Source organism: Takifugu rubripes, chromosome 22 (assembly GCF_901000725.2).
Source record: "Takifugu rubripes chromosome 22, fTakRub1.2, whole genome shotgun sequence".
NCBI classification, from domain to species: Eukaryota; Metazoa; Chordata; class Actinopteri; order Tetraodontiformes; family Tetraodontidae; genus Takifugu; species Takifugu rubripes.
The window spans coordinates 1,078,982-1,094,571 of NC_042306.1; the positions used below are offsets into that span (position 1 = coordinate 1,078,982).

The 15,590-nt window shown below is 49.4% G+C and overlaps 1 protein-coding gene across 6 annotated transcripts in view; it reads right to left on the bottom strand.

Annotated features, from left to right (window-relative positions):
* The window catches only part of LOC101070252 (zinc finger protein 521), a 78,407-nt gene that overhangs the window by 40,214 nt on the left and 22,603 nt on the right, over nucleotides 1–15,590 (bottom strand). For all 6 annotated transcript variants that reach the window (XM_029830985.1, XM_029830981.1, XM_029830984.1 and 3 more), the window contains one exon: nucleotides 76–3,578. In XM_029830985.1, the coding sequence (XP_029686845.1) occupies nucleotides 76–3,578 (3,503 nt within the window). The remainder of the gene's footprint in view (nucleotides 1–75; nucleotides 3,579–15,590) is intronic.

Consider the following 15,590-nt stretch of genomic DNA (forward strand, 5'->3'; position numbering starts at 1 on the left):
AGAACCATGAATGCAGTCAAACATTCCTCACTCACATTGTGTCAACACGATCGGGAATACAAGGGGTCGCTCTACCTCTTCGGTTTGAGAGGGACTGGCTCTGGGCATGGGGGAGACCTGGGGGGTCTTGAGCTGCCCGCTGTTGCTGTCCACGGCCTGCTCCCGGTGCACCGTTTGAACGTGGTTGTGCAGCTCGGCTTCGCTCTCGAACTTGACATTGCAGCTGGAGCAGCGCGTCTTGGCGGCGGATGTGGAGGACGTGGACGATGACGAGGAGGATGAAGAAACGGCTTTGCCTTTCCCCTCTCCGGGGCTCAGACTCTCCCCCTGGACCCAGGCGCCGGGGGCCACCGCGGGGGTGGTGGCTCCGCCCTGCTGCTGCTGCTTGCCTCCGTTTATCGTCGGGCTGGAGCTCTTGGAGCCGGCCGCCGCCACGCAGGAGGCGCAGAGTCCGTAAGGCAGACCGTTGATGTCCAGCTTCACCAGGTCTTGTTTGGACCGGAAGTCTTTGAGACAGGAGGCGCATTTAAAGGTTTTTTGGATGTGGTGCTGCTGCTGGTTCTGACAGTTGATGCCCCCACGGCCCATGGGTTGGTTGGCTGACATTCCCGTCTTTTGCATGTGGAAGGTACCGTGGATCTTGAGTTCTAACGTGGAGGTGACGGTCTGCATGCACACCACGCAGCGGAAGCCGGTGAGGGAGTTTCTCAGATCGGGGTGCATTTGGCAGTGCTCCAGAAAGTCCTCTTCACATTGCAGTGGCATCTTGCAAATGCGGCAGCTGCCCGTGTCCAGGCTCTTGCTATGGGTGACCTTGTGCTCAGTGAGAGTTAACAACGAAGGGAACCTCTCGCCACAGATGGGACACATATAGTGTTTGACAGGCCCGAGGTGGGTTTGCATATGTTCTCTCAGCCCAGCCTCGGAGAAAAAGGTGCGGGAGCAGACATTGCACTTGTGATTGCCCTTGATCATTTCAGCTTTCCTCTTGACCATGGCGCTCTCACCGGGGCGTATGTTATGGTCCCTCAGCTGGTGGTTGGTGAGGAGCGACTCCATGGTGTAAGAGGCCCCGCAGATGTCGCAGCCAAACATCGGCTCCGCAGTGTCCACTTCCTCTTCGCTGCCGTCGTGGCTGTTCTGGGACTCCAGCACGGATCCTCCGACTGCCCCCGGACCGTGGCTATTGGACATAAGACCTTGTAGCTCAGCGTCTTCCTTAGGGTGGCCGTCCCCAACGCTCCCCATCGTGGAGCCGTTGGCGCCGCAATTCGGCGGCTTCCCATCGAACACACAGTGTTTCTCCCTCAAGTGCTTCTCCAGAAGCACAATGGCGTGGAACGCCTTACTACAGAAGCGGCAGTTGTACTTCTTACTGTGAGTGGTGATGTGGCACTGCAGCTCCACCTCCGTGCCAAAGGACTCCCCGCAAAAAATGCAACGATGGGCGCGGCCTTGGTTTTCCAGGTGGCTGTGTTTGACGTGCAGCTGTAGGTCGGTCTCGTGTCTGAAGTCCCAGTTGCAGGAGGTGCAGCGGTACACCTTTTTCTCGTTGCTGTGCTTCACGGCCAGGTGAAGCTGGGTGGACACCTTCGAGTCGAAGACCTCCTGGCACAGGGTGCAACGAAAGAACACGAAGGTGTGCATGTCGAGCAGATGCTTCTGGAGGTCGTCCACGGAGGTAAACTGCTTGTCACAGCTCTCACATATGTAGTACGTGGAGGTAATCGTGAAATGAATGGTCACGTGCTTCAGCAGGGACTCCTGGTTGGGGAACTCTTTGTTGCACTGCGGGCAGGTGAGCTGAGGCTGTAGACTATCCAGGTGAGTTTTTAGGTGGGTCTGGAAAAGATCCAAGTTGGTATACTTTGCTCCGCACTGGTTACAAATGAACTCGCTGACGTTGCGTGAGCTGCTTTGCTTCAGCATAGCCGTTTGATCCACAGATATCGGAGAAGAGGGGCTGAGGGTGCGCAGGGACTTCTTCCCATTGTTGATGTAGTTGAGCGCCAGCGGGATGTTTTTGTGATTCTCCTTGATGTGCTTGTTTAGCTTTAAAACACTGTTGAATATGGGGGAATTGGTGCAGTACGAGCAGGAGTACACCTCTACTATTGACTCCTTGGGAGTTACCGCCAATGGAGAATCAAAGCGTAGGCTCCCCCCGTCGCAGTGAGTCTGGCGAACGTGCTCCTCTAAGGTGGTCTCTGTCAGAAAGCCCATGAAGCACTGGGGGCAGAAGAAGGCATTACTCTCCTTGGCCACAGGGCTGGGGAACCCATGGGAGCAGCGGATGTGCTCCTGCAGGGCGTTGAGGTCGCTCAATACCTCGGGGCAGAAGTTACATTGAAGGAGGGCGTCGGGCAGGCTGGCCAGAAGGGCAGCGTGATCTTCCGCATTGTGCACCTGCTTAAGGTGTTCGTTCAGATTTAGCAAAGAAGGCAGAACCTCCAAACAATACTGGCAAGTATGAGCCTGCTCCGGCTTGTCCAGGTGCATGGTCCGCAGGTGGATCTGAAGGACAGCCAAACTGGAGAACACTTGCTTGTTGCAATAGATGCAACTGTAGGAGATTTTCGGCTGCTTAGACGAACGTCCCCCGATGTCTGAAGCATTCTGAGCGGCTCTCTTTCTTCTCCCCCTCGTCTTCGGCACAGGCGGTGCTGTCTCCACCATTGTGGAGCTATCAACAGAGAGATTAGAGTCAGGAGTGGTGCTAGAGACAGAAGTGTAGCCCACAGTCAACAAAGAAGGGCTGTTGCTGTGGTTACTCGATTCAGGGAGCTGGTGAATATCCATATGAGCATACAGGTCCTCGACAGACAGAAAGTGCTCAGAGCAGATAGCACAGGTGTGGCCCTTCTTGTCTCGGCTGTGGGCCTGGTCGATGTGAGTCAGCAGGGTGCCCTCGTCGCTGAAGGGCTCGTGGCAGTAGATGCACTGGAGGGTGGCTCCCAAACCTCCATCCTCAGAAGGAGAGCATTCCGGGTGGCACTCCGCAATATGTCTTTGGAGGTCTTCTGGGACGTCAAAACCCTCCTCGCAACGGCTGCATTTGCGCGTTTCTTTCAGTTTCCATTCGTCGGCTCTGGAGAGGCTGGAAGCGCTACCGTCTTTGCCCCTTTCGTGTACTTGCATGTGGCCATGGAGAGAACTGGAGGAGAGGAATCCTCGCCGGCACACGGGGCACTTGTGGGGTTTGTTCGAGGCGTGCGTTTTCATGTGGATTTTGAGGTGATCGCTGCGGGAGAAGGCAGAGTCACACTCCCCACAGTGGTACTTCTTATCGCCGGTGTGTAGCTTCACGTGTCGATCTCGGCTGCGCTTGTGCTTAAACAGGCGGCTGCAGAAGGTGCAGCTGAAGGGGAGTTTGTCTCCGTGGCTCTGCTCGTGACGCTTGAGGAAGCTCAAGCGGCTGAAGGACTTGTCGCAAAACTGACACGGGTACGGCAAGCCAGGGCCCCCTTCCTCCTCCCCGAAATCATAATCCTCGCAGTGTCCTGGAGAAGTCTGATCCTTGCTGGAGGGAGAAGAAGCTGGCCAAGAACATGATGGGTCATCCTCAAGATCAGCACCATCTGGACAGGAAGACAAGAAAGGAAACAGAGATGCATGAAGGACAGATGTACAGTACCTGAGGACCCATCTGTATGAACAGAACATTTATGGTGGAGCTGGTGGCATCTGTCAAAGTAATTCTTAGGTGGGCGAAATGAGAAGACTTTGTAACTTTAAGCATATTTTAGAGCGAAAACTCTCCTCCGGTGCCATCAGAAACGTTACATTTAAATATACAATCTTAAGTGTAATTAGGGAAGAAAATGAGTGGAAATACTTTTGCTACAATTAACCTTGTATGGGGCCACGTAATGGCTTAGCCCACTGTGACTCAATCTCTCTGACATTTAAAGCCAACGCACGACAATTTGTGTAGTTTAAGACGTACGCTTGGCATGAGGTAAATTACAATACTTCTATTATTCCTGAACAACTACAAGAACACTTTTTGAAAAACAACAGCCCTTCAAGTGACCTTAAAACATGGGAGGGAGGAAAAAAGGGAAAAATTGTCCTCGGGACTGAAAGAGAAGATTAAATGTGCAATTTAGACCACAGCCATGCGTAGCCTTTAGGAAGCGTAGACTGACAAATAGATGATTTTCATGAAACACAGGCATTTGAAAACATTATTCAACGGACAGCAGATTATAGAATATTCATTATTATTACAGTGTGGCTGCAATAAGCTGCGAGGCAGCTGACAATGGATGAATGAATGTGTGCTGATGCAAGGGAAGCAAAGAAGGGAGCAGGAAGTTGGAGAGGAAGACAACACAGCCCTTCAACGTCTCGCTGAAGGACAAGCAGGTGCAGGGAATGGACAAAGAACGCCCTTTGTTCAATAATAACATTAATGCATCCTTCAAACACCATCCTTGTCCACATTCCAGTGCCCTGGTGCAGACCGCGGTGTTGTGAATGGAAAACACGGAACACCTCTTTCCACAAGTTCAGAAGGTTACAGACCATCTCTTCCCGCTGCCGATTCCTAAGTGCTGCGAACTTCCTTACCTAAATAAAACAACGTAACCCCAACCGCTTAAGAAAAAAAACAGAAAACTGTGTCAAAGGGCCAAAACTTGGGATGGGAAAAACAAGAGGAAACAGCAGAGATTTATGAGAGGGGTGAAGGAAAAGCACGAGCTCTTTCCAGGATCTAACCACTGTACTCCCGTCTAGCTGACAAATTTGAGCTTCTCTCTCTCCCCTTTCTGTTGTTTTTGCTGGGAGATCTGCCCTTTGTCAGGATATCATGCCCTCTCTGAGCACTTACCCCCATCAGGGCCTATCTTCAGGAAACAGATGGGGTCGGAGGCCATTCCCTTGCCCCTCCAAACTGCTGAAAGCGGCACACTGAGAGCCCACCTCCACACCGTGGCCCTCCCGGAAACCTCCCACCCCTGGCAAGGCGCCCACTCGGCACACACACATCTCAGTCAAGGAGCGAACCTTCCTTGATTTACTTGTTTTATTTCTCATACCGAGTCTCCGTGTTTTCTCTGCTTTGAGGGAGGATGGGTGACTCAGTGCTATGCCCTCCTCTACAGAGGGGGTGGATCTGCCCTCTCTCAAACTGCCTCCCAGGGTACAGCAGGAGAAGACAGCGCAAGAAGAATGACCCCAACACATGCCTTACAGTCAAACAATGGCTTAGAGACAATAGTGTAAAACAAACAAATGAATGGCTTTGTCTACAAGGCTAAATTAAATTCTACGCTCTTAAATGAAGATGCCTTTGCCTTGAGCCATTACTGTCAGAAACGGCCCCACCATTTTTCCACTTGATGTATATTATTTATCTAACGCCTTTAATCCAATAGCACACACACACAAACTCAGATCTGTGGGGGCAGACTGACACACACTGCTTCACATCTGTGGATGGATAAATGGCCGTCTTGATATGAGCTTTCTGCGAAGCTGCATGTCGTAAGAGAGCGTTTTGATCATTATCAGGGCGTTATCGTTAATATCGAAATGAATCTGACGCTCGGCTACATCGCCAACGACTGACCGACTTGATCGACGCCGCTACGTTCTTTCTTTTGATTAGATTTGTGTTTTTACTGATGTTAATAATAACGTGACGAAGCAAAGACAAACCCTCAGACAGAAACACTCATTTAGAGGCATGTTTAAAGTTTAAAAAGCACTTGTTTGAAGGAGTCACATTTACATCGCACATGATGCAGTTACCTTAAATAATGACACCCAAGTTTTTCCTTCTGCATCGAGGCTGGATCACTCTCTCCCTCCCTCCCTCTCTCTCTCTCACACACACACACACACACACACACACACACACACACAGCAGACTCGGAAACGACACATGTGCACAGGAACGTGTACACATGGAATACACAGATGCAAGCCAATGGCCGAAACAAGTGTGTGAACAACTGCAGATGAAAGAGTGATATTCCTCAGGAGACCCTCGGGAGGAAAGGAGAGAGAGAGAGAGTTGTTTTTTTCCCCTTCTTCACCCAGACAAGAAATGCCCAGGCCTCAGCAGCAGCCTGAGTAAATAAAAGAACGGGCCTTACTTTCCCGTCTCTCGGGTCGGGGGCCTGTGCACGCCAGCGCTCTCTGTGCTGCTGCCAAAGGGGATGCTGGGGCCTGAAAAACTACACCCTGCAGCTGAAGGGCTGTCTTTGTTGGGCTGCCAAGGCCTTCCTGAACATCCTCCAGCCAACAGACTGTCACGTCCTGGGAGGAAGACCTCCATCTTAAGGCCTGTCCCTCTCTGGGAGTTCTGTCCATACCCCCTCCCTCTTTTAAATGCCTCTTATATGGAAGAAAACAATCTCAACGGAGTGCGTCTCCACTGGATGGTATTAAATTTGCAGCAGTCTTATTTATCGGAACATTGGAACAGCCACATTTCAAAGGCAGAAAAGCTTTAGGATGAATGTACATTTATTAAAGCGTAATAACACTAACAGGAGGTGAAATAGATCCAGTTACCTTTGTGTTTCTACTACTTTTATACCTGCTATACTTGGTGTAACTCGCTCCTTCCTTTGCAAGCCTCAGCTTCCTCTAAGTCCGTCTGAGCCGCTCTTTGTGCAGAACTTCCTCTGTGTTCATTTATAGCACCCTTTCCCAGAGCAAATATTCCTGTTCAAATAAGGTAAGTTAGCTGTTGCTCTACACATTGGCGCTGCTTTCACAAACCTCCAAGGAGGGTTTTGATTTATGCAAATAAAGTGTTTTAGAATTGCAAAGATAAAAATAGATTTCTTTTTGAAAGAGAGTAAGTCATTAATTTCACTAATGACATTATTTCCCTTTGGACTGGTAGAACACATATGGTGGCAAATGTTGTCTCCTGATTGTAAATGCTAAATTATCAGCATAGTTTGTAGAGGAATATTACATTTGAGTTGTTTACTGGCAGACAAAGAATTGAATCATTCTGTTATTGCGTTCTGTATCACGACTACTTGTCGGACATCTGGATTATAGCACAGATAGTGCAGAAAACCTTTAAAACATTAATTATTCTTGAGATAAGCTCCAACGTTAAATACCAAAATAAGACTCTCGTTCACAGAATCTGCATTGATTTTGTGGTATAAATATAAATCCATGCAGACACCCCAATGCCGCAAAGGATTTGATTTGATATATAAAACTAATAGATTTTATATTACAATGCACATTATCCTTTGTCCATAAAGTTTATTTACTAGTAAACAGTACTACTTTCCCACTTTTGCCAAAAGTCCACTTTTACACCCTGCTGAAACTGTTAAGGGGCCAGAGTTCAGGGAATAAACCACTGATGGTCGCCTGCACCTTTGTGTCTGAGGACCTGGAGGCGGTTCAAGATGGCTTATCACTGCCTGACAGCAACAGGGTTCATCTCTTCTATTTAGGAAGCCAAACTCTTATCCAGGTCCAGGACCTTATCTTATCAGAAAAGTGATCCCCCCCCCCCCATCAATCATCTGCCACTATGGCAAAACTATACTTTGTTCAAAAGCCACCGCAGCGAAACAAAGCGCAGCCGAACCTTATCTTCCTGTGTTGTAGCAGAGATCTGTACATCGTAGTTGTCATAAGAGATGTGTTTGTGCCAGTGTATTTGTGGCACGTTTGGGGATTGGGGATTCAATGAATAAACAAAAAGCTGACAACGTGTCTGATGTAACACCGTGACCCCACTTCATATTCAGAGAGGGGATCTTTTTACAGTTACTGGGAAAAGTGGCGAGCCTCCCCCGCGAGACCGCGCGCGTGTCATCTCAACGCTTCCCCTGTTCTGATGCCCAAATAGCGACGCGCAGCCCAACAACGCACAATCATGTACGGCCCTGTTTGTGACACAACCACTTAGGATCTAATAGAGGAGACGGTGAGAGAAGGCTATATTAGTAAAGACTGCCGTCTTCCTGAGTGAGAGGCGGAGGCTTGTTCGCATCTTTGGGACTAATTCCAGTCAGATGAGCCAATCAGTCACTTTCAGAGAGCGAGAGCTCCGGGAAGACGTCAGAGGAGGCCCAGGGATGAGGCTCTGCTCAAAGAAGTACAGCTTGACTTCAAATCCCTTCTAAAAAGTCAAAAACTGCATCCCAATTCCCAGATGTTGTCAACAAATGTGCCAGCTGGATTGATGTCTATTTGATGTCAACATGCCGCCGATTACCGGCAGGAGGTATTTATAGTATTTACCGTTAGATACTCCACATTACATTCTTCACATGCCTGCTTAAATCTTCTCCTTAGACACATTAGGAACTGGAAATGATCTCATCACAAGCCAGGCTGGTAGTTGGCGGTAAAGACCCACACCCACGTGCACGCGTATAAGGAAGCACGTGATCACAGCAGCGACCAGCGTTTATAACGGCGAGCGGCGAAGATTTCCAGAGGACCGGGGACGAGGTGGAGGTGGTGCTACGAGCAGACCCTCCATGCAGCTCATGGGGGGGGGGGTTACATGGGACCACTCTGACGGTGGCTGTTAAAAATACCCAAAAACCTACAGCTTCACTTCCTGCAGTTAATCTGGTCTAACCGAATCCACACAGGCAGACCCGGAGCTCAAGGGCACTTCCACCAAGGCAAACTGAGGCGCTCGCGGAGGTGGTGGCACTGGCGCCGGCGACGGGGGGTCCACTGACACGGGGGCCCGAGACAAAGAGGTGTCCGGGCTCCGTGGTCCAACTGTCCAATATTCTGGCTCACATGTCGCCGTCTTTTAACCGCAGGGAAGCGGCAAACTGTCAACTACTTTGTCCACATTACCCACGTCCCCCAGCTCAGACAGGAGCACTTGGTCACTGTCCCAGAAATCACAGTGCCCCAGTGGCACACAAGGAAAGTTAGACAAATGGGAGGCCAGAGGAGGAAAAGTAGGGCAGCCAGTCATCCTTTACTGGGCTTTTTTCTCTCCATGATTGCACGACACAATGAAAAGTGGAGTTCCATTACATGGCAGAGAGACGTGGCCCTGCTACGCTGATGTATCCGCACCAGCTAACTGAAACATATGCTCTTGATCATCAGTAGAAACGCTTCTCTAACTAATGTCAGGAGTACGAAATCTACGCATCTACGGAGCTCTGAAGGAATCTCTCGCCCCGTTTCCTTCCCCTCCACGTTAACTGTGTAGAATCGCCGATCCATTAAACACAGATATGGGCAGAAATGGTCAGCCAGGCCTTTGAATTACATTCTTTTACTAATTCATACCGTTTTAGGAATGCATCCATGAACCCTTGCATTTCCTGGTCTTCAGTTCTGTGGAAATGACAACCAGAGTTGCAGCTTGCTTCTCAGAAACGAGAGTCGTTATTTATTCCCCTTAAATATTTCATTAAGAGGCAGGAAAGCCTGGCGTTTATCCACGATGCAAATAATAATAATAAAAGTTACCTTTCAAAATGCAGAGGACTGCTGGTTATTTCACGTTGGATTTAATGTGTTTTTTGATGAAGGCAGAAGAGACTAAAAAGCAGTTTGGCCTATTAAATAACGCCGTTTTGCATAATAATAAATACATGCAGGCCTACATACAAAAGTGCATGTTCTCCCTGAAAAGGTCCAGAGAAAGCAGCAGGAAAATCTTTAATTCATGCCCTGCCTTTTTTATTTGTTATAAAGGGCATAATGATACATAAACTGATGACCATTTTCTTTGCTCTTTTTTTTTTTTAATAACATTTTTTGGTAATAACCCAGTACGACCGGTTATTAGACCTGGACTTTATGGTCCTTCCACCTTCCCCTCTTCAGAGAATGACCCGAGCCTTGACTAATTTTACCGTATTTCTTTACAGGGTTCCCACCGTGCGGCGTGGGTGGGGTCGCTTGGCTGCAGCAGAGCAGCGATGTTTGTGTTGTGCTTCACGTCCTGCAGGACATTGGGCCCAGCTGGGGCTCTTCGGATAGGAAGGACAGATGACCACCTCAGGTATAGCACAAACAGGAAGTAGGCTCTTCCCCAGGCCTTGGCTGGCCCTGCAACCACAGTGAGCCTCCCAGGGGGAGAATGGAGGATGGCAATCTGTCCCCCAGCATGGCCCTTCACCGCCTGTCTCAGTGCATTGGCTCTGGGGGAGTGCTGAGCCGGGCGGGACTGGGCCGGGCCTGGCTTAAATAAACAGGGGAGCCTGTGTGTGTGTCCTGTTCCTTTAACACTGCGGCAGCCCAGGACCCCGTGGACCATCGGCTACAGCTAGTCAGTCAGTCTGCTGCTGTGAAAGATCCTGCAGATTTGTGCTTCCCTGCTCTGGTTCTCATAATATTTCCTCCTATTTTAACTTGGATGCTCATATTTACCCCCCCCCCCCCCTTCCCTCTTTGATTCATGCTTTAAAAGGAAAAAGATGCATCCAGATATATGCAGCTACTGCGCGGTTGGCAGGGCATTTCACGTGCTTTAACATGCACCCCTGTTATGAAAAAGGGGGTTTAATCCAACTCCTGTGGCAGCTGGTGCAGCAGATGCATCAACAGTAGAAAGTCTCCCAAATATCTGTAAAAATTCTTATGTCAATAACCTTTTTTCTCTTGGCAGAAGAAAATGACGCACACACGGCCAAACGACCCCAGACTTGTGTGTTAGCTTTAGCGTTAGCTCTTATCAGGAGAAAATGACCCGGCCTCCTGACCCATGACCTTCGGTTCCCCTGATTAATACACTGTGGCCCGAGTTGATATCTCCTCAATGCCATCCCAGCTTGTCAGTGGTAAAACAACTGGAGACAGCCCAGGAGGGAGAAGAAAACATGCATCTCAGAGAGGAGAGCAGGAGGGGAGAAAAACAAGCCTCAACTCAAGCAAGACGATGTATTTTCATGCATCCCTGTCTTAAATGTCAGGATTTCTTAACCCTCAGCGGCTGCAGAGCTGACACCTCTCCAAGGTTCAACAGAAACCGCATTCATTAATAATTAGCTGAGCTGTGAGGACACGCAGAGAACCGAAAATCCAAAAGGGCGAGTGAGATGGCTAAAATTTAAACTTCTTTCCTTTCCTGAGAGAGTCCAATTTCACTACAACTTTTTTCATTCCGCTTTTCTTGTTTTCCTCGTGTGCTGGCTGGGATCCTGCAGACAGCCCACGAACGAGTGCTGCAGACATCCCATCAGCCTTACCGCTGCCTCCTCTCCTTAATCATGGCTCTAATACCCTCCAGATGAATAAACATCTTCATCCTCTCTCTGTTAAAGCCAGAAGGCTCCTCCACTTTTGAATCCAAGAAAGGAAGAAATGGCAAATTGAAGAAGGAGCACAGGAGAAGGATGACAGATGGAAGGGTGGATCAATGCCGAACTGAACCAACAGCAACGTAACAAAGCCGTGGCATGATTTTCTGCTTCTCCTCATAAATCGTCTGATCTATTTCCCGCTTGACGCAATTATCACAGTCCTCCTAATTATTTCTCCCCCTTAAACCCGTTTCTAATGTCAGGCAGCATTTCTGTTTCATGCCTGCCTTTCAGAAGTGGAGGTTTTGCGAGCTGTTGTGCAACCTTGTCGCCTCAGAATGTGTCCACAGACTGCACAGGAAAGGGGGAGGAGGAGGAGGCAGGCAGGCAGGGGAGGGTGGGGGTTTGTCCCAGGAGAATGGGCCAGGCCCCAGACCAGCACTTCCTTGGCCCAGTAACGGTGCCAGAACACTCACGACATGTGTGTACAGTATGCACGCACAAATGGCAGACAGATTTAGGGGTTTGCTTTGTTTCCTCTCCTTTTGTTTTCTTCTGCTATCGGGCGGCTCATCTTCACATTTAAAACCGGTCAGCACCGAGAAATCATGCATGGCCGCACGTGCGCACGCACGCGCGCACGCACGCAGCTAAGCGGATGGAGGCGTTCCATCAGTGCCCTCTCCCTCCTCATCATTTCCAGTGCTGGGTTCCAATATGAAGCCTGAATACAACTAGACAAATGACTGCAGGGCATTTTATTTATTCATTCATCACTTCGCATTGATATATTCCTGTTTATCTATTTAACAGCTTTAAAAAAAAAAAGAAAAAAAAAGAAAAGTTTCTCTCGGATTGTTGTTTTGCTAAAAAGTTTCCATGGTGGCAGACTTAGAAAAACTTTCAGGGTCAGAGAATAAAGATGTCAGAAAGCAATTTGTGAAGTTTATCTTACCTACGAGTCGCTTCCTCAAAGCCTGCGGTGGCAACGCAGCTTCCTGTTAACGCAGCTTCCTCTTTTTAGCTCCACTTCCATCTAGCTGGAAACCTCTCACATTGAGTGACTCCCACCTCCACCTTTTTACATCACTGGCAATGCTGCTATCCACCCTTAGCGGTTAGCATGTTGGGGGGGGGGGGGGGGGGGGGGGGGGGGGCACTGTATAATAGGCATAATGGGAAGCTCTTCTACACTAATCAGGAGTTCCTTATACAGTCTCTAATAATCTCTTCCTTATCTTACAGTGCATCTTCCTGTAATGAACCATTTTCCATGATCATCATTTAAGACAGTGAGCGTATTAGTCCCCCAATATCAGTTATCTCTGACAGCACCATCTATATCAGCTAATTACGTTTTATTGGGCTGTCGTAAGCGAAGGCATATCGGGCTTTTATTTGTACATGAAAGCAGAATACTACTGTTACACTGTGGAGGAGCTCCCTTCACCGTGGAGCTACCCATGTTGTTCCTCCGTTTTAATTGGCTGATTTGATTATCCGGGTGAGTATTCCAATAAGGTGACCGTTAACTACATTCAGGTTTCTTTACATCCATGTTCTAAGGTTACATAGCACTACTGAGGAGCCCCACGTTTACCCATATCTGCCCAGTAACAGGATACCCACTGCTGTTCCTGCTCAGGCTCCCACCTCCATCCGTATTTTCCGGGTGTTCCTGGGTTAGTGAGGTGACTGTCATTGGTGCAGCTGTTCCTCGTCTGAGCGCAGACTTGGAATATAATCTCACACACAATGCATACGGCATAGAGGTAATGTGGGCACAGAGTTGGCTCGTGACCCCTTGGGTAATTTGTAAAACATGAGCCATGGCACCCGAGGACCATGCTGAAGCTTGGGTCAGGTGACTGAGTCACAGGTGCACCATGGGAGCATCTCCGGCGAGGAGGCGCCGCTCCCCCATCGTGTGCGTGCACCACGTGGGCCGTGTCTTCTCGCATCCAAATATCTCACCGGCTGCTGGAGTCGGTATTTTTAGAAATGTGTACGAGTGCTGTTAATGTCAGAAGTCGCATCTAAACAGTTATTTCCGTCGCATCATCTGCCTGCATCTGTCGCCGAGTGGCGGAAGGTTAAACTTGTTAGCACCTTTCCTCCACTGGCTTACATCAGCGGCTCTCTCAGATGGAGATTTCTGGAACGTAAGAGTACAAACACGCCAGGCGTGTTCCGCCCGGCCGAGCTCACACATGTTGCTTTAATAAGAAGTCTTGATTAGGATTCGGCAGCTGTAACATCCCACATGCACGGCCTCTGCTTTGCTAGGCCTCAGATAACCTTTATCCTATAGGGTTTAATTAATGTCAGCCAGCCTGCTCTGCCTTTCAGGAGGAAACGACTTATTCCTCTGCCCTCGTGGAGCCCAAATCCCTCTGTTTCACTGGTGAGGCCAGCCGCCTTGTTTATCCCGACTACAGGTACAGCTCCCTATTAAGGCCAGCACTTGTTACAGAGAAAAGGTTGAATTATTTACCAACAGAAGAGAGGAGGGAGAAGCATCTCATACGTTGCATGAGATTTTTATGTAGCGTTAAGGTTAGGAGCAAGGTAAGATTAGTGATTTGTGCACAGCGTGTGTTGATGAGCAGCAGAAAGGGCATCCTGGCATCGGCTGAGGTCACGGATGGCGCTCGAATCAAACATCATGGATGCAAAACATAAATGAATGAATCATTAGTAGTTTTACATATTTAGCCGTGCGAGCGGAGGTGGGCGTGTTTAGCTAAAGCGCTACCAGGGGCGCGCGTGCACGCACATCACCCACAACAAACTGTCTGCATTCTATCTGCATCTCAGCTTCTCTGCACAATGCAACAAAACATACAGAAAACAAAAGGGAGCGCGGAGGGGGAGAACGGAGAGACAGACCAAACAATAAACCCCACCACAAGAGACGGAGCTTGACTCGCTTTGTATGTGTGTGTGTGCATCGAAGAGGGAGACAGGAAGCCAGGGGAGGACGAGGGGAGATGAAGACAAATGCAGAGAGCGAGAGAGACGGAGGGAGGTAGAGAGAGGAAAGACGGAGGGAGAAATCAAATTTGCAAGAACATAACAAAAAGCTGTATCTCTGACAAAAGCGAACACACAAGGGTATTTGTCTAGCTGTCTGCAGCAGCAGGATCCTAAGAAAGTTTATTAAACTAGAACCCTTCAAGAGAAGGCAGAGTAGTAAACTATACTACAGGGGAGGAAAAGAGAGGAGAGGGAATGGGTGGGAGGGGGGTTAAAAGGAAAAAAAAGCAGCTTTTCAGCGTCTGTCTCTGAAATTCTTTTATTTCAGCCATGCATTAAGCAACCTCCCCACTGAGTTCTGCTCTCCTTCCTGGTGTGGATAAAGCCGTCCCTCGGGGGAGCCGCTGGTAATTTCCAGCTTCGCCAGAAACCCAGGTATTAGAAAAGACCGCTTAGGGACCTGCCACAATATACCTTCACAATTTCATACGCTCTGAAAAAGAGGGAGCCCCTCCCTCCCGGTCCACCCCCACCCTCACAGTAAAGCCCCTCAAGGGTCCCCAGTTCAAATTTCTGAAGTGCAGACAACGGGTGTATGTGTGCGAGGGGGGGTGGGGGGGGGGAGGGGTGGCGGCGTTGCGGGGTGGGGGTGGGCCCGAGGGACTGAGCACCAGCAATAGAAAATCCACTGCATGGAGGAGAAAAAAGCATTTCCTCTCTGGTCTGGCAGGAGTGCCTTTCTCCCCTGGCTCCCACCAGAGGCTTTTTACAAAACATGTGTTGCTGACATGTTGACAGATTGCTCAGTGAAGTGTTAGGCGCATGCACACGGCTGGCCATTTAGGGGGACATGGCTTCCTACCCAACATCCTCTACCTGAGGCACCATGTTTTATACATCATCCTCCAACGGGAAAAAAAAAAGAGGAAACAATAAAAGGTACGGGAGTTGCTTCCTTTGTGAGGCGAGCGGAATATCAGAGAGCAGAGACAGGCTGCGGGTGACGCTGCTGTAGCTGAACTGCAGTGGCGGGGAGGAGCAACGGAAGTGAGAATGAGGGAGGGAAATGGTGTTGGGCAGGAAAGATGGATAAAGCAGGGAGGTGGGACAGGGAGCTGGAGGATGCGGGGTTTGCGTATGTACAGCAGGTGATCTCGTCCGGGCTTAAACAGAAAGATCGCCGCGGCAGAGCGGGAAAATGGACTCCGATCAAAGGCCCATTCCCAGAACTTTTGCCCCAATCGGTGTATCAACAGCTCACGTCTTAATCGCCCTGTGGCTCCAAAAACTGCTGCCGTGGCAACAGGATGGAAATGGGGATCATAATGTATTCGTGGTACCGGCGACCTGGGGGCTGCGGAGCAGGCTCTCTGGGGACCGCACTTTACCCGGAGC